The sequence below is a fragment of the Oryctolagus cuniculus genome, chromosome 11 (genome assembly GCF_964237555.1).
Source record: "Oryctolagus cuniculus chromosome 11, mOryCun1.1, whole genome shotgun sequence".
NCBI lineage: Eukaryota > Metazoa > Chordata > Mammalia > Lagomorpha > Leporidae > Oryctolagus > Oryctolagus cuniculus.
This window is the reverse complement of record NC_091442.1, coordinates 106,226,383-106,245,314: the sequence shown is the minus strand read 5'-3', so window position 1 is coordinate 106,245,314 and position 18,932 is coordinate 106,226,383. Positions and strand designations below refer to the sequence as shown.

The 18,932-nt window shown below is 39.3% G+C and overlaps 1 protein-coding gene across 9 annotated transcripts in view; it reads left to right on the top strand.

The window, feature by feature from the left end:
* Positions 1-18,932, top strand: part of C11H12orf42 (chromosome 11 C12orf42 homolog) — a 325,319-nt gene that overhangs the window by 88,126 nt on the left and 218,261 nt on the right. For all 9 annotated transcript variants that reach the window (XR_011380238.1, XR_011380237.1, XR_011380234.1 and 6 more), the window contains one exon: positions 11,638-11,749. Coding sequence is in view for 1 of the 9 variants with exons in the window: in XM_070052780.1 (XP_069908881.1) it covers positions 11,638-11,749 (112 nt within the window). In the remaining 8 variants the exon portion in view is untranslated. The remainder of the gene's footprint in view (positions 1-11,637; positions 11,750-18,932) is intronic.

Genomic DNA, 18,932 nt, shown 5'->3' with positions numbered 1-18,932 from the left:
CCATTTGTATGTCATATTTGGGAAAAAGTCTATTATAAAGTCCTTTGACCATTCTTCTAGGAGTTTTATAATTTTGTTCTTTCTTATATTTAGTTCTTTGATATATTTTGAGCTGATGCTTGTATATGGTATGAGAGACCAGCATCATTATTTTACACATGGGCATCCATTTTTCACATCATCATTTGTTGAAGAGAGTGACCTTTTTTCACTTGGGAGATCTTGGGACCCTTATTGAAGATCATTTGAATGTATGTGCAAGTTTATTTTCTAGGGTAACTGTGCTGTTCCATTGGTTTATATGTCTGCCTTTATGCCAGTTTCACAGTATGGTAAATATTGTGATTTTTGTAATACATTTTGAAATCAGGAAATATGAAAATTTCAAGTTTGTTCTTTTTTAAGCTTTTTTTTTGACTATTCCAGGACTCTTGTAGGTCTTATATTAATGTTATGATGGATTTTTAATTTTTGAAAGACATTAGTAAGGATTTTGATAGGGGTTATATTGAATCTGTTGGTTGTTTTGAGTAATATTGATATCGTAACAAATAATAAGTCTTCTAGTTCATGAACACAGGCTGTCTTTTTTATTTTTTTAAAATTAAAAAAAAATTTTTTTTACAGGCAGAGTGGACAGTGAGAGAGACAGACAGAGAGAAAGGTCTTCCTTTTGCCGTTGGTTCACCCTCCAATGGCTGCCGTGCCGGCGTGTTGCGCCGCGCACCATGTTGAACCGAAGCCAGCAGCCAGGTGCTTCCTCCTGGTCTCCCATGGGGTGCAGGGCCCAAGCACTTGGGCCATCCTCCACTGCACTCCCTGGCCACAGCAGAGAGCTGGACTGGAAGAGGGGCAACTGGGACAGAATCCGGCGTCCCAACCAGTACTAGAACCTGGTGTGCCGGTGCCGCAGGCGGAGGATTAGCCTATTGAGCTGTGGCGCCGGCAACACAGGCTGTCTTAATAGTTTTTTGTGTCTTCTTTAATTTCCTTCAGCAGTGTTTTGTAGATTTTAGTGTATAATTCATTCATCTGCTTAGGTAGGTTCATTCTTAAGTATTTATTCTTTTTGATGGTGTTGTAAATGGAATTGTTTCTTAATATTTTTCAGATTGTTCATTGTTAGTATATAGAAATTCGTCTAAGGAGCTGTACAGATCGGCACACATTGCCACACACTTACCCCTAATGGTGAAGCTAAAAACTTGTCATGGGACTCATAATCCCATTTAGTTGGGTGGCACTAATCCCATCTTAGGTGATAAAGTGATCATATTAAGTATGGAGTTGATCATATAGATTGGATCATAAGTCAAAGGGATCACATAAATAAGACCAAATGCCTGGCAATAACAATAGATAGAATTACAAAGGAGAGAAAGTTCCAACATAGGAAGCAGTCCACACAGCAGACTCATATAATGACAAATGTCCTAAACAGCACTCTGACCTCAGAATCAGCCCCTAAGTCATTCGGATCTGACTGAAAATATCATGAGAGCATTTCAGGCATGGAAAGCCAAGACATAGTGGCAAAAAAGGTTCTATGTGAAAGATCTCTGTGAAAGAGACCCCAGTGGAAAGAAGGGGCCATCAAATAAGGATGTACTTTTCTCTGAAGGGAGGAGAGAACTTCCACTTTGCATATGGGCCTGTCTAAAAACCGATGGAGTCTGTGGACTCAAAAGGCTTTCATAGCCTTGGTAGCTCATGTCAAGAGCATCGGGTGATCACTGACGTCATAAATAAGAGTGTCCCAGTTGTTAAATCAACAACAGGATTCACATGTTGGACCTCTGTCCTTATTGAGGTGTACTATGAGAATTAATGGTGAAACTTGTCTACAAACTGTACTTTATACTTTGTGTGTCTATGTGGGTACAAACAGTTGAAATTTATACTTGGTATATAGTTAGTCTTCTGCATATAAAGTCAATTAAAAATGAATCTTAATGGAAAATGGAATGGGAGCGGGAGTAGGAGGTGCGATGGGAGTGGGGGTGGGAGGGCAGGAATGCGGGGAAGAACTGCTATATCCCTAAAAGCTGTACATATGAAATTTGTATTCATTAAATAAAAACTTCAAAAAAGAGAAATGCATCTGAGTTTTGCATGTTGACTTTGTATTCTACAAGTTTGTTGAATTATTAGTTATGGCAGGTTTCTTTTGTGGAATCCTTTGGATTTTCAATATTATAATAGGCCCTGTCATCTCTAAACAGAGATAATTTTGCTTCTCCTTTCAATTTGCATGTCTTTTACTTCTTTTCCTTGCTTAATTGCTCAGGATAGGGCTTGCAATAATACGTTGAATAGGTGTAGTAAGAGTGGGCATCCTTGGCTTGTTAAACTTTGAGGAAAAGCTTTCGAGCAGTCACAGTTGAAATGATGTTAGCTGTAGACTTTTCATATATGGCCTTTATTATGTTGAGGTCACTTCCTTCATTCTTAGTTTGCTTAGTGTATTTATCATGAAAGCCATTGAATTTCGTGGAATGCTTTCTTGCATCAGTTGAGATGATCGTGTGGACTTTGCTCTTCATTCTGTTAGTGTGTTATATTATAATGATTAATATTTATGTATTTAATTATCCTTGTGTTCCAAGGGAAAAAAGTCCATTTGGTTGTGGACTTTTAATGTGAAGTTGAGTTCAGTTTTCTGGTGTTTTGTTGAGGGTTTTTGAGTCAATATTCTTCAGAGATATTGGTCTATAGTTTTCTTGTAGTGTTTTTGTCTAACTTTGGGGTCAGGGTAATGCTGATAGCTAATTTTGTTTCAATTTACCTTGACATTCTATTAGCAGAAAATATTTAGCTTGGATCTTAAGTTGCTCAAGTTTGGTTTTACAAATATGGGGAAAAAAACACCATAAGTGTGAAAATTTTCTGGTCTGCTTGCTACTCAGTAATTATGTGCAATATTGAACCTCCAGCAGTGTGGAATTCTGGGCTTCCTCTTCAAATGCAAGTTGTTTTTCCCAGTGGCTCTTCCCTCTCTTTAGTAATTGACTATGTTTGACAAGTTTAGTTACTTGCTCTCACCATGATTTCTGTACCTGTAAATGGGACACACTGTTGTTGATTTCATGGTGTTGTAGGAGGCATTCAGTGAGTTGAAGTAAATGACTCGTTCAGTGCAATGCGGATGCAGGTCCACTTCTGCTATATTTGCTTTTGTGCATCAGTGTGTCTTAGTATCACAGCAAGAGCAGAAAAGCTAAGGCCAGGGGTTTTGAGGTGGGAGATAACACTGCTCATTTACTCCTTTTTTTCCATGCTACTTTGTGTCTGTTGCCAACTCTACTAGCTTGTCCTTGGTTAATACTGCTATCAGTGTCTCCACAAACAAGGTTACCATGAATTGCCCAAGTCCCAGAAGTGTAACATAGTCCTGTACTGCTCAAAGAACATTTGTTACTGAAATAAAAGCAATCAGACGTAGATGAAATTGGCCTTACAAATTGTGGAACACAATTTCTTCTTATAGTTGTTTGGTCAAAGAAGAGAAAAGGATTCAATGATTTTTCATCAGAATGGAAAGTAGAAACCAAGAAAAGCCATGACTCCATCTTTTAACCTGCCAGTCCAAAATCAGTGACATTTGCTGCTAAACAGTTACAGTACTACTCATGGGTCTCAAATATATGTAGTGGTAACTCTGCCAGACCATTATCATAACTACTCCATCAGATAGTGCTATTATTACCCCCATTTTACAATTGAGGAAATGGAGGAAAATAAGGGTAAAGCAGTTTGCTCAAGTATTAGATCAAGGATCCAACTTTGGCTCTCTCACTCTGGGGTCTGTGCTGTGGTCCACTGCACACATTGCTTCTTTGTTCTGATAAGTACAAATATTTATTATTGTTGTTGTTGTTATAATTATCATGTTCCGATTTTTTTCTACCCTTTCTTTATCTTTCCTCAGATAAACATAGGCTACAGCTCACAGCTCATGTAGCAATCATATTTTCAGATTCCCCATACTGTCTCAAGAATCTTACAAAGTAGTCAGGGAAGAGAATGTGGCTCCCATGTGACTCTGTTCAGCAGAGAGTTAGTGACTTGCCCAAGGTTGTGGGGCTGATTGTTAGTACCCGTGTCAGCAGTGTGACTGCCCTACCATTTCTTCTGCTTCAGGATGGTGTATGAGTGAACACTGTTGTAATACAAGCAGCCTGGGTATATGTCAAACAGGATAAGATCTGGGAATGCAGAGGGAAGAACTATTTGAACTAGAGGTTGGAAGTCTGAGAGAGAAAACCAATTTTAAATGCGATCACAGTGATGAATGAAATCAAGGACCCTGCATATAAAATTCAGAGTGGTACAAGCCATTTGGATGATTCACTTAACCTCTGGTGACTCATGTTCCTCTTCTACTTGTAAAATAGGGATAATCAAGTTAGATTTCATAAGGATTTGATGATTTAAAATGTTTCAAGTGTTTTGAACAACTCACCACAATGTTAGTTGATGCTGACATTTAATGAGCAGAAAAACAAAAATTTATCCCTAAAGAAGTAAAAAAAAAAATCTTTAAAGTCAATCATGTTCCTTTTCTCCTCCAAAAGCAGTTGCTTCATTTTGGTTTGGAAGATCTCAGAAAACTTAGCATGAGAACTTCTCAGCTTGGTTTTATTTGCCCTCTAATTAAATTTGGTTTTATACTCTAAACTTCTGAGTTCAATTAGTTTTCCCCCTTTGGGTTCCTGGCATTTATTCTTTGTGATACATACTCGTGTTCTTATATTATATACAGTGCTTGTCCTGACACCTTCCTGCTTGTGCCAAGAAGTGCTGTTCACATTTAAGGTTTGTTGTTGTTTGATAGGAAGCATTACCTGTATTATATACAGTCCACGATGGGGAAATAACAGTTTATAAAAGGAAAAATATCTCCCTACCCACAGAAGTGTAACATCTGTTTGTATAATGACCTCAGTAGGTAACTGAGTCCTGTTTGGTGAATTTCCTATTAAATTTCTGGCTGGTCTACTACTTATTTGTTAGAAATAACTTTCACCAGAGGACACTGGGCAGACAACCTTGCCAGCATATTTAACTTCTTGTCCTTTAAGAAATTATACTTTGATTTCAGAGGTTTGAGTTTGCTAGATAATGAAATTATCATGGTGAAACAAGCCATAGAAATAATAAATACAGTAATTCTTCTTTGCCTATTGTGTGCTTTTGCTATTCACAAATTTTAGGGCCTTAGATATTAGATACACTTACGTAAGGCCTCACGAACAGTAATTATCTTTTGGCCAAAGAAAAAGCCCAAACGAATGCTAAGCTGCATTATCGCTTGGCTTCTGACATGAGCTGATAATCAGATTTTCTTGCTTAAATCCATGGTACTTGAACAATGCTACCCACTGTCTGTGCTTCCCGATATTACCCTTAATTAGAAAGAACAGAAACACAAATCTGAATTATTTCAAAATCTGGTTTCCATGGTCAGGGGTTTGAAGGGCTTAACTTTATTATAAATAAACCTGGCTTTATTGGCTAATGAAATCTGAAATGCGAAGCCTGGGATGGGAAGGAGTGTAATATGCTGATGTTTACATATCCAAATATTCAATGTGGGCAAAGTGTTTTGTAATAAATCATTGGATAACTGAATTATGATTCCTTTGTCCAAGTATGATCCAAAACTCATCACTAAGGATAATCTGGAAGAAACTTGAAATTAAGTTTTGTTGGAAAGTATTATCATTAGGCTTAATAATATAAATATCAATAGCTGCCAAGGAGATGTTGACCTATTTTATAATTTCTCCCACTTTAGTCCTTGTTTTCCTCTTTGACACATTGGGTCACATATGATACATGTGTGCTGGTCTGGCTCTGTACACATACGCATCTTCAGTGTATTCGCAAATATTCATCCTGGGCTCATTTTGCAGTGGAGAATAATCTATGGACTGGTATGTGTGCAAGACAGATGGTGAGATGGGAGACCAGTTATATTTTTGTTTATAATCATGTAAGGTGAAGGCTTCCAATAGGTGAGGATGCCTGACTCTGTTTGAAGGTCTAAGCTGTAGCTAAGTGGAGATAGTAACTTTTGTTTCTCTTAGAACCCCTGCCACATACAAGGATATCAGAGGCTATTGAAACTGTGATCATATATACCAAACACAGATGCCCTTGCATGAGAGTACTTCATGATGTTTGTAGAAAAATAGAATTCAAAGATAAGTTGATTTTGGTAGAAGTAAATTTTGAAATCCATGAGGATTTTTTTCCTTGTTTTTTTTTTCTACTAATTAAATTTATATAAATGGAAAAATTTCATGTGTTTTAAGAGGAGTTTTTTTATACACATTTTCCGTGAACTTTTGGATGAACCCATATATGAAAAAACCACAGGATTTTGGAAAAGATTAAGAAGCTCTGCTTTAAAACAAAATACATTCACCCATATGGTTAAAGAGAGAGGAGATTACATAAGGTGAATAATTTAAACAAACTTTTGAAAGCTGTACGATAGTTAAAAAGTGTGCATATGATAAAGGGTTAATATTCAGACTATATAAGGAGCTCAAGAAACAAAACAACAACAAAATAAATGATCCAGCAAGACATAGGCAAAGGACATGAGCAGGCATTTTTCAAAAGATGAAATATAAATAGCTAAACACACATGAAAAAAATCCAGTGGTTAGATTAGATCACAATCCCGGGCAGCAGTTTGTTTCTCTGTAACTCTGATTGCACATAGCTCAGTGGGAAGAGACTAAGTGCCATGACCAAGCGCACCAAGCATACTTGTACTGCATCAGATAGATTATGCTACATGTAGAAGAAATACTCATTCTATTCAATATTTATATTTGGATCTTTGGATTATTATTCTGAGTGGCCATTTTTAATCACAATTTGATTTTCCATTGTGGAAATTCCATTCTAATTTCTTACATTCTTATTATTCAGTAATTATTCGGGTCTTAATGGTCTATTAAAGAGTGGTTCTGGAGTTCAGAAAACCCAATTTGAAATAATAAGGCTGTTGAGGAAATCCACACTTTTCTTTTTGGTCTGCAGGAATGGTAAATATTTCATTATCTTGTGGGACAAGGACTCAGGCAGAGGAGCTCCAATTTCTCTCCTTGTCTTTCCATGTTCTCTAATTACAGCTGCTGCTGGGTATCCTGACGCCACTGCTTCCCCTACATATTGCCAAGAAAGAAAATATGCCTCCATTGGCTACTGTACTTAGAATGGTTCCTAAAACCAAGCAAGAAAACCACAGTGATCTTGGCAAACAAACAATTGAAAAGTACAGGTGCTGGGAGTGTACACAGCCCCAAAATCAACATGACTTGGGAGGAAAGGGGGTTTGATAACAAAGAAAGGTGCTTTTCATTCAGAGAAATTTATTTCTTTTAAATATTTGCGATCTGCAGCCGATAGCACATGCGGCCACTTGGCATTATTGCTTGACAAAGGAGAGGGCTGGCCATAATGAGCAGATGCTTGAGAGACCTGTTGCGTGAGGAGCACCATCCATCAAGAAGATCAATATTTACTGTTCTTGTATCTTTGTGGTGAAAGTTTGCTCTCCTTAAAAAACGGTGGGATGTTGTGCTTTAATATATAGGATGTGAGTTTGACTTGAGTGAATCAGCTGAAAGCAACAAGGTCTTCATGAACAGGAGTGATGAAATGTTCACTGTTTTAAGGAGGACGATCTGCCTGACGCATGACCTGTGCAATAATTTCCCCATTCACTTGGTTTCATTCCAGTTAAATCATACCTTGACAAAAGGCACAGTTTTAATATGATACTGCATTTCAAAATGTTTTTTGTATTTTAACTTTTATTTAAGAAATATAAATTTCCAAAGTACAACTTTTGGATTATAGCAGCTTTTTCCCCCCATAACCTCCCTCCCACCTGCAACGCTCCCATCTCCCACTCCCTCTCCCATCCCATTCACATCAAGATTCATTTTCAATTATCTTTATATACAGAAGATCAATTTAGTATATACTCTTTTTTTGACAGGCAGAGTGGACAGTGAGAGAGAGAGAGACAGAGAGAAAGGTCTTCCTTTTTGCCGTTGGTTCACCCTCCAATGGCCGCTGCGGCCAACACACTGCGGCCGGCGCACCATGCTGATCCGAAGCCAGGAGCCAGGTGCTTCTCCTGGTCTCCCATGCAGGTGCAGGGCCCAAGCACTTGGGCCATCCTCCACTGCCTTCCCGGGCCACAGCAGAGAGCCGTCCTGGAAGAGGGGCAACCGGGACAGAATCTGGCACCCCGACCGGGACTAGAACCCTGTGTGCCGGCGCCACAAGGTGGAGGATTAGCCTATTGAGCCACGACGCTGCCCCAATTTAGTATATACTAAGTAAGAAAATATGTTTTAAAACATAAATGAATTCCATTCAATCTGATCCAACATACATATAGTAGGAACCATGCTAGGTACTGAGTTGACCAAGGTGGCCAATATGGGAGTCATTGTATTAGCATTTTGGTGCCTCAGTTTTCCTAATTTGTCATCCTTAGATCACAGAAGAGAGATGTGTGAGATGAGGAGAAGGGAGAGATAAGTAGGTGATGGGTCATAATCAAACTGTTATATTACAGTGTGGTCCACATCTGTAATACATATGTAGAATCATACTGGGAGTCTTGTTAAAATTCAGATCCTCACTCAGTTGGTCATGGTCAGAGAAATCTCTGTACCCAGCAGCCTCCCAGGCCATAGTAGTGTTGCTGGAACTCAGGCCACAGTTGGAGTCACAAGAAGCTTGCTATCACTTGTTATCAGTCACCTGCAATGATTGGCAGCCCAGCCGCATGCATCCCTGGGCTCCACCCGGGACATTTTGGATCAAAATTTGCATTTAACTCGTTCTCCAGGTAATGCTTGTGTGTGGTATAGTTTGATAAGCACCGCTTAAAAGATGAAAAACTATTGAACACGGTTAAGAAGGGAACTATTTTTATAAGGGAACTATGCTTATAAAATAAAGGTTTCTGACCCTTTCGCAGTTAATCCCCCATACTCCATCACTGGCACACCTGGCCTGGTTCACTCAATTCCCATTTGCCATTTAGGAGATAGGTACCATATTTAGACTTGGGTTTTTAAAAGAGAATATGAAAAAGAGACTTCCATGGACATTACTTCTAGCAAGTCTAGGAGCAAGTGGAGAAGCTAATGAGTGATAGAGGACTGCAGAGGAGGGAATGGTCTGGAACTCCTCCAAAGGGTGTAATCAGGAGGACTCAGGCATCAGTAGATTTGGAAGCTAAGGGAGGGAGAAAAATCCAGAGAAAGCCCTCCAGTCTGGTTATGACATCTGGATTTATGGTTCTGGCAACACTAAGGGATACTGTATAGCATGGGGTTAAGAATGTGGGCCTTGGAATAGGAATGAGTGGAGCTCAGACATGTTTCCAATACTTACTACTTACATAGCTTGGTAAATTACCTAGATTTTCATCTTTAAAATGGGGATATTGATTGTTGTGTGGTGGCATTAGTTGCACCTTGCAAAGGTAGAATCAAGAAATTGAGACTGTTAGGACATTGTCCCAGCTTGTGCAGAGAGGAGTGAGATGAGACTTGGGCATGGGCCTCACAGTTCTGCAGCTCTTGCCCTGAACTATTGCCTCCAAGGTAATACCTCCAGGAGGGTAGGAGTTCTGACCAATATGAATAACTTTCTTTCTAGGTCTCTCTTAGTGTCACTGCTGTATTGCATAGTGACAGAGTGAAGGGGTGAAGGGGTGAAGGGGAGAGAGAGAGAGAGAGGGAGAGGGAGAGAGAGAGAGGAGAGGGGAGCGTAGTTGTGGGAAGAGGAAGGAAAGGGAGAGAAATTTTGTCTACTGGTTCACTCCCCAAATGGCCACAGCAGCTGGGCCTAGGCCAGGCTGAGCCAGGAGCCAGTGACTCCATCCATGTTTCCCATATGGGTGTCAGGGGTCCAAGTACTTGAGCCATTTCCCACTGCCTTCCCAGGCACATTAGCAGGAAGCTGAATTGTAAACATGGTAGCTGAGATGCCAGCATTGCCAGTGGCAGATTAATCCAGTGCACTACAATGCTGCCTCCCAATATGTGTCTTCTCCTCTCCCTCCCACTCTCCTACCCACCCCCCAAGATTTATTTATTTGAAAGGCGGAGTTACAGAGAGAGAGATAGAGGGAGAGACACAGAGAGAGAGAGGTCTTCTATCCACTGGTTCACTCTCCAAATGGCTGTAGCAGCTTGAGGTTGGCTGATCCAAAGCCAAGAGCTTCTTCTGGCTGTCCCATGTGGGTGCAGGGGCCCAAGCATTTGGGCCATCTTCTACTGATTTCTCAGGCCATAAGTAGAGAGCTGGATTAGAAGTAGAGCAGCTGGGACTCCAACCAGCTCCTTATGTGATGCTGGTGCTATAGACAGAGGCTTAACTTAATATGCCACAGTGCCGCCTTCCTCCTTCTCCCCCAGTGTGTGTCTTCTTAAACTTCTATCCTTGCCTCCTTGGTCTGTCGTCATGGCAAAGGGAACGTTTCTATTCTGGTGCCTTCCTGGGTTCCTCCAACTTGGAGTTTCAGAAGACACAAACCTTTTCCTCAGGTGGTAGGTGGGGCTGGGTGTGTGATGTGGCTGTGTGAAATGATCAGATGTATACTTCACCTTTTAGGTAGGATACTATCCCTCATTCAGGGATGGTTTGATTTCTTACAGACCCAACTAGTTAATATCACCCAGAACACCTACTATGCATGATATCCAAACAGCACTATCCTTACAGTAATATCCAATCACATCCAAATAATAAAAAGTATTCACTAACAGGCATTTAGTGCTGTATATAAGTTTAATGAGTTATGTTTACTTAAAATAAAATAATGCTATCATTATTTATGACTTTACTTCATGTTATTTATCTAATATCTTTGTAGATCTTTCCCCTTTTCATTTCTGTCTGGTTGTTTCCAGGTGACAAAGCCTGACTTGTGAGCCTCACTTCCTCTATGTTCTGCCTTTCTACCCTCTGGCACACTGTGTGTTCCTATGCTAGGAGTAATCCTCACCCAAACACCCAACTCAGAGCAATCCTACGTTCTCTGCTTGTATGTCTTTGTTCTGAAGTCACCTTATCTGAGAAGCTGTGGCTTATTTCTGTATATGAATTAGCATACTACTTTCAATAATTTCCCATTCTCTTTAACCTTGTCTTTTCACCTCAGCAATAGAAAATCACCACCATATATATATATATATATATATATACACATACATACACACACACATATATATATATTTGTTTATATTTCTGTCATCCTTCACTAAAGTGTCAATTTCTTAAGAGCAGGTAACTTCATCTGTTGTTTCTCTAGTGTCTAAAACAATAGCTGGTCCATAGTGTAACCAAATAAAAATTTTTAAATGAATTAAAAATAAACTGACGACCCTTTAATAAAAAACATGAGAAGGATGTGCATGTGTATATAAAGAGAACCAGTTGCAATTGTTTTCAGGATCGTTGCATTTAAAGAATAATGAAGCAAAACTACTTTAAAAATATCACTGTTTAGAGAAGTGTGGTAGGTGGCATGAATTTCTCTTGGAGCCATAAGCTGATTTTGTTTTGTGTGTTTTTCTTTTCTGCTTACAGCCTAGCCCTCATCGTGAGAGAACTGCTTTGCCCTGCTCCAGATTCATGAACCATATGAAGAATTTCTCAGAATCTCATAGATTTAACAGTCTAAGTTTTCTACATTTTCCAGGTAAATTAAGAATTAATCTCCAAAAGGCAGAGTTTCCAAGGAAACTCTTGAATATGTACAGGTTAAACTTATAAAGACTTTATTGAAAAACACCTGAATTATGTTCCAAATTGGCAACAAAAGAGAGAGGTGTTGTCTTAGGAAGCTGCTAAATCCAAAGAACAGACTGGCTGGATCCAGGATTCCCTGGTAGAATCATGTTTTATTTCTCTTTCATTGTTGGCACCATTCTCATGTTGCTTCATTTTCAGAAAGAATGGCAACAGTCTGCCATGGTGGCTGTAGGCGTATATGATTCTTAGAGCTTGAACTCTCAGAAGTAAAGAAACCTTTTTTCCCACTCTGTCTGTAACAATCCCCGCGTCTTATCTAATGATGTTGATTGTCCAAACTTGGGTCTCATGTTCACCCCTCTAGACAGGATGTTTGGGAGAACAGAGCAAATCAGACAACTCTTGCTGCTCCTGAGGCTGTGGAGGCGGGTCGCTTAATTGTCAGCTGCATTTAAATTACACAGAGTGTGTGTGTGCTTGTGTGTGTGTGAGGGGGTGAAAATGGAAGGGTGATTTCCTAATATAAATTGAAAGGGGCAAACAAAAGGGTATTATTTTGCATCAACCCAAAATGATGTACAGTCATGTTAGCTGCATTCTACACAATACTGGCAACATAGCCTTTTCTGATAATCGTGTACTACCCATAAACTCCATTTTGAGGACCTTTCACTGACCTGAAAAGGCTAATTAATTTACAGTTCCAATTTACTACTAAGAGAAAGTGAAGTTTTAAAAGACAATTGGTACAGCAGGTAACTGCCACCCTTTCATTTAGATAATGCTTTATTTTAGAATGTAATTATTGATTTATTTGTATTTATGTATTAACAAATTCTGTTGCCTAAGTGTAGATGTTAGAGCTGTTGAAATGTTCTGTTGGTTTTTGATAGCTTTTGAGAATGTAATTTTAGTGGGATTTTCAAAGAATCACATTGAGATAAATTTTCCTTGATTAAAAAAAGTTAAAAACTTTGGAGGTGTGATTAATACATTACCTTGGTTCAAAACCCCAAAATATAAAGATGTTTACAGTGGATTATCTTGTTCCTATCCCAGTTTCAATCTGCCTTGTTACCCTTTTCTCCATAGGAAAATAATTTTAATGCTTTCTTGAGAATCCTTCAACACTTTCTCTGAGCAAATGAACACTTATATTATGAGCAAATATCAGTGTGCAGGTGGATAGCCTCGCTCCGCACCTAGCTGTCTTCACTTCACACTCTATCTTGGAGCTGTTTCTAAATCAGTGCATTGATAGCTTCCACATTCATTTTTCTTAAAACTTCACTAATATGTTTTATGGTATGCTTTAATTTATTTAGTCAGCTTCCTTTGATGGAATCTACGGATTCACCCTAAAAAACCAATAAAGTAATATAAATTTCATATTTTAGAGCTTTGTTGGCATATATTAAAATGAATTTTTATGCAACTAGTGTTACTTTTAGACTTAGTTTCACTCAGTTGAAAAAAAAAACAAAGCAAATAAATAGTCAAGATTATGATAAAAGCTGTGAAGAAGAGAGATGGATGCCTTAGGTACCTTCATGGTCAGCTCCTCCCCAGCCTCAGCCTGGCAATCGGCCTGCTAATCTCTTTTGTGCCCTTGTTTGTTTTGCTTTTTCCAAGATGTCATATAAGTGGAATCATATGATACGTGACTCCTGCAATGTGTTCTCTTCCACTTAGCTTAATGGATTTGAGATCATCCTTATTGTTGGCTATTAGTGGCTCATTCGTTTTTGTGGTTGAGTAATATTCCACTGTGTGAGTTTACCACAGTCTGTCCCTTTATCAGCTGAAGAACATTTGAGTTGTTTCAGTTTTTGAAAAATGTTTTGGGAAACTTCACTGAAGTGATAGAAATGTACATACCTGAATTGTGATAATGGCTACAAATCTGTTTTATGGAATTCATATAACTGGACACTAATTTTTCTGTGTAAATTGAAATTCAAAGAACCTGTTATAAACCAGTGGGTGGAAGATCTCTCTGTCTTTTTGTCTGTCCCTCTCTCTGTGTAACTTTTTCAAAATAAATAAATAAATCTTTTTTGAAAAAGCTTCTATATGAATTTTTTTAAAAGTTAAGAAAGCTTCTTTTCCAAGAGAATGCTAAATGGCAGACGATGCTGGTGCAGCAGGAAGGCTGTAGGGTCCCGGGGACCCTGGAATGGGAGGCTGAGGTGGATTCTGTGGAGGTTTCAGCTGTGGAGTCTTGTCTGGGGCTGGGGAGAAGCCCTGGAGCTCCTGAAGGCAACACCAAGGACAAGGAGTGGCTCTCTGTCACCAAACTGGGCCATCTGGTTAAGGACATGAAGGTCAAATCCTTGGAGATCTGTCTCTTCTCCCTGCCCATCAAGGAGTCTGAGATCATCGACTTTCTTCTGGGTGGTCCTTCAAGGATGAGGTTTTGAAGATCATGCCAGTGCAAGAGGCAGACTCGCGAAGGCCAGTGGGCCAGGTTCAAGGCACTTGTCAACCTGGGTGTGAAGTGCCCCAAGGAGGCAGCCACCACCATTGAAGTGGCCATCATCCTTGCCAAGCTCACCATTGTGCTGGTGCAGCCAGGCTATTGGGAGAACAAAACTGGCAAACCCCAGAGCATGCCCTGCGATGTGACAGGACATTCTCCTTATATAAATTAATTTTTATTTTTATTTTATTTATTTTATTTTTTTATTTAGTAAATATAAATTTCCAAAGTACAGTTTATGGATTACATTGGCTCCCCCCCCCCATAATTTCCCTCCCACTCGCACCCCTCCCATCTCCCGCTCCCTCTCCCATTCCATTCACATCAAGATTCATTTTCAATTATCTTTATATATGGAAGATTGATTCAGTATATATTAAGTAAAGATTTCATCAGTTTGCACCCACACCGAAACACAAAGTGTAAAATACTGTTTCAGTACTAGTTATAGCATTACTTCACATTGGACAACACATTAAGGACAGATCCCACATGAGAAGTAAGTACACAGTGACTCCTGTTGTTGACTTAACAATTTGACACTCTTGTTTATGGCGTCAATAATCTCCCTAGGCTCTAGTCATGAGTTGCCAAGGCTATGGAAGCCTTTTGGGTTCGCCGACTTTGATCTTATTCTGACAGGGTCATAGTCAAAGTGGAAGTTCTCTCCTCCCTTCAGAGAAAGGTACCTCCTTCTTTGATGGCCCCATTCTTTCCACTGGGATCTCACTCACAGAGATCTTTCATTTAGGTCTTCTTTTTTTTTCCCAGAGTGTCTTGGCTTTCCATCCTAAAATACTCTCATGGTCTCTTCAGCCAGGTCCGAATGCCTTAAGGGCTGATTCTGAGGCCAGAGTGTTAATATAAATTAAATTAAAAAAGAAATGTTCTAAGAATGAACATTTGTATACTTTTTGTATTTTTACTTTGCTTATTTTAATTTTATTTGAAAGGCATTCAGAAAGCAACAGACAGAGATGGGTTCATGCCCAGATACCTGAAATAGCCAGGGCTAGGCCAGGCCAAAGCCAGGCATCTGGAACTCAATCTAGATCTTCCATATGCATGGCAGGGATCTAAGTACTTGAGCCATCATTTGTTGCCTCCCAGGGTCTGTGTTTATAGGAAGCTAGATAAGAAATGCAGTAGCTGGGGAGTGAACCCAGGTACTTGGATATGGATGTGGGCTCCCCAAACAGTATCTTCACTGCTCCACCAAATGCCTGCCCTCTAACAACTGGAGTGTCTTGGTGAATGTGGCAAGAATAGGATTTTTAAAAATCTAATGTATTTTTTATTTTTAATTGACAATAATTGTGCATATTTATGGTGTACAGCTTGGTATTTCAACACATGTATAGAATGTTTAGTGATCAAAACAGGGCAACTAGCATATCTATCACTTAAAACATTTATTTGTATTAGAGACATTCAAAAGTCCCTTTAATAGCTATTTTGAAATACACAACTTTCATCTACCATAATTATCCAACTGTGTTATAGAACAGTAGAGGTTATTCCTCCAATCCAATTGCACCCCCATACCTGTCAACTGTACTTTCTCAGTCCCCTAATCCCACACCCATTTTCTAGCCTATGGTAATCATTGTTACTCTCTCTACTTCTGTAAGATCAACTTTTTATCTTTTGCATTTAAGTGAGGATATGTGATATTTTCTTTCAATGCCTGACTTGTTTCATTTAACACAATATCCTCCAGTTCCATCTATGTTGCCACAGATGATAGGATTTCAGTAATTTTTATGGCCTAATACTATTTTATTGTGTATGTTAGCATATTATCTCAACAGCCAAAGGTAAATAGTCCAATTACACATGACCAAATGAATATATGGCTCTCAGAAGAATGTATCCCAACAGCCAATACATATAGGAAATGCTTAACATCACTAATACTCAAGGGGATGGAAGTCAAAATCACAGTGAGATAGCATCTCAGGTAGAATGGCTGTTATCCAAAAGACAAAAAAGGATGTGGAAAAAGGGATTTCTTACACACTGGTTGACAGGGATACAAATTAGTACAGCCATGATAGAAAAACAGTATGGCAGTTCCAAAAAAAAAAAAAAAAAAAAACAAAACTGGAAGTAGAACTACTGTAAGATTCAGCAGTTCTGCTACTAACACAGAGTCATAGGAAATGAAATCACTGTTGAAGAGGTGTCTGCATTAGCATGTATTTTTGGCACTATTCACAGTAGGCAAGATATGACGTTAACCCAGGAGTCAGTAGATGGATTAAAGAATAAAAAATAGCTGGATGATTAGCCAGCACAATGTTGCAAGAATAATTTTTTTGATTGTAGGGTTGATGGCAACATTGAAGCCGCCTCACTTCTCAGGTTCTTTGGTGTTGCTGCCTTCAGAGCCAGATGGATACTCGAGTAGAAATATAAATGCATATCAGAGTGTCCCTGTGTATATACACATATATACACACAGACTTGAGTCTTGTTCTTCAGAGATGCATGTGATAAGACTGGAGAGGTAAGCAGATGATGCTGACAACCCAGATCCAACAAGCACTTATTCACAGCCTACCACGTTCTGGACACAAAACAAATTCATCAAATAAAGAAACTGAGAATTACCTAAAGGACAAGGTAGTGGGCTGATAATGAGTCCATGATAAAGCTCAACAAATATTTATTAAATATTGACTCTGTGCCAACTGCTCTGCTGGGTGATCCCGACCACTACAGGAAAAACAAGTCTCAGATGTTACAAGGGTAAGGAGAGTGTAAAAATATTTCTAACGAGGAAGCTTCATAAACTTGGAGTTTTCTTGTGAGATAAACTTATTGATGCCAGACAAATGAACTCTGAATACGGTTGGGGAGGTCTCCCAGCTTCTGTCTTCATTCTGTGTAGTACAAACAGGGCCATGACTTGGAGAACATGGGAAGATGAGACAGGACTGTGTGAGGAAGAGCTGGGATCTTGCTTACCTGGATTATCCCATTTTCCCTTTAGAAAACGTGAGTCTCTTTTTTCAGAACTGGGGGATAAGCACTTCTCATGTCTCTAAAAGAATTTTGGGAAAGTTTCTTATGATTCTCACCACATTCCAGAATTTTCTTAGGAATGGTAGCAGCTTCTGCCCAACCTTTTCTCTACCAAAGCCTTAGAAAGGTTGGAGATCACTGTATTACAGACGATAAGAATTTCCTGGAAAAGACACATTTTCCTCCTCTCAGGTGCAATAAGAAAAAAATGGCTTCAAATCATCTTAGTTGGCTCAGACATATTTCATGTCAGTTTGCAGAATCACATTATAGCTGACAGAGGCGATGGAAGCCCGACTGGCCCCTGCTGGGTGACTCCTTCTGTGTTTCCCTTAATAGTCCTAGTTTTTCTCTGGTATATCCAAAAGCATCTTTCCCTCTCACTCTGAAGCTTGTGAGAAAGCTCCAGATTCTTCCAGATTACTCTTCCTGGTGGAGAAATGGTAGCTTTCCCTAGAACCTTGAATACATCTGTACTCCTCTCAGTTATTTTCTCGTGGGGATCTTGGAGTGGGTTTTTGCCATCTCACTGCTCAGTGAAAACCACTTTCCACATAGGACATAAATTTGTATTTGGGAGGTCTCCACTTGTGCAACTTTTGAGGGTAAAGGGTGCAAAGATAAGCCCAGGGCTTAGTTCTTGGAAAATTCAGGAAGTGTCTCCCAGAAGGGGAGGGAGAGAAGGACATTTGTCAAAATGTTTACGCTGCTGATCCTCTTTGAAATGCTGTTTCTCCTTTGTTCCTGTCAGACTCTGAAGAATCAAACTAAAGCACAAAGCACAGGAGGTGCTGGTGAGTGAGTGCAGTAGGATTTTCTAATCTTTGTGCATCAAAGCCACACAGATTTTGATTCTGTAAAGAATTTTCCTTAATATGCTGGATTAATTACACAGATTCATAAAACATGGTAGCCTTTCCTCATTGGTATCTTCTAGACTGTGGGTCTGTGCTCCTCCCCCTTCTTTTTTTGTATTCTATGGAACTTCCGCAGGAACAAAAGGAGTGGTATTTTTTATGGTATCATGACTTTGGTCCCATATTGCAGCTTTCTGTTAGGTAGACTGCCTGAATTTCTCAATGTGAACCTGTTTGTGTCTATATGGTAACCTTTCTGTGTACTGTGGGGGAAAACTCAAGATGTTTGATGGGCCTTACATTTTGTATAGTTTTGCACAAGTGGAAAGTAGCACATTGTAGTTCTTTGCATGCAAGCAAGAACAGAGGTTAAATGCAAGATGTTTACTCATGGTGAATATATCAGTCTCTGTTCATTAGTATAACAAAATACATAAGATAGACTACTTATGAAGCATGATAGTTTATTTTCACTCATGGTTTTAGAGGTTCACTATCCAACTTTGGGTAGACCTTATTGATTCTACCATCTGGTAAAGCTGGAGTATGGTAATGACAGAGTATGGACAGAGAGGATCACATGGCAAGTCTGCAAGCAGAGAGTGAATGGCTAAGTGCAACTCAGGCTTTTATAGTCAACCCTCCAAGGCATGCCTAAGGAACACTGAGTAGGCTCACCTCCTAAACACAATATTTGGATTAAGTTTCTGCTCTCTTAAGGAACACTGAGTAGGCTCACCTCCTAAACACAATATTTGGATTAAGTT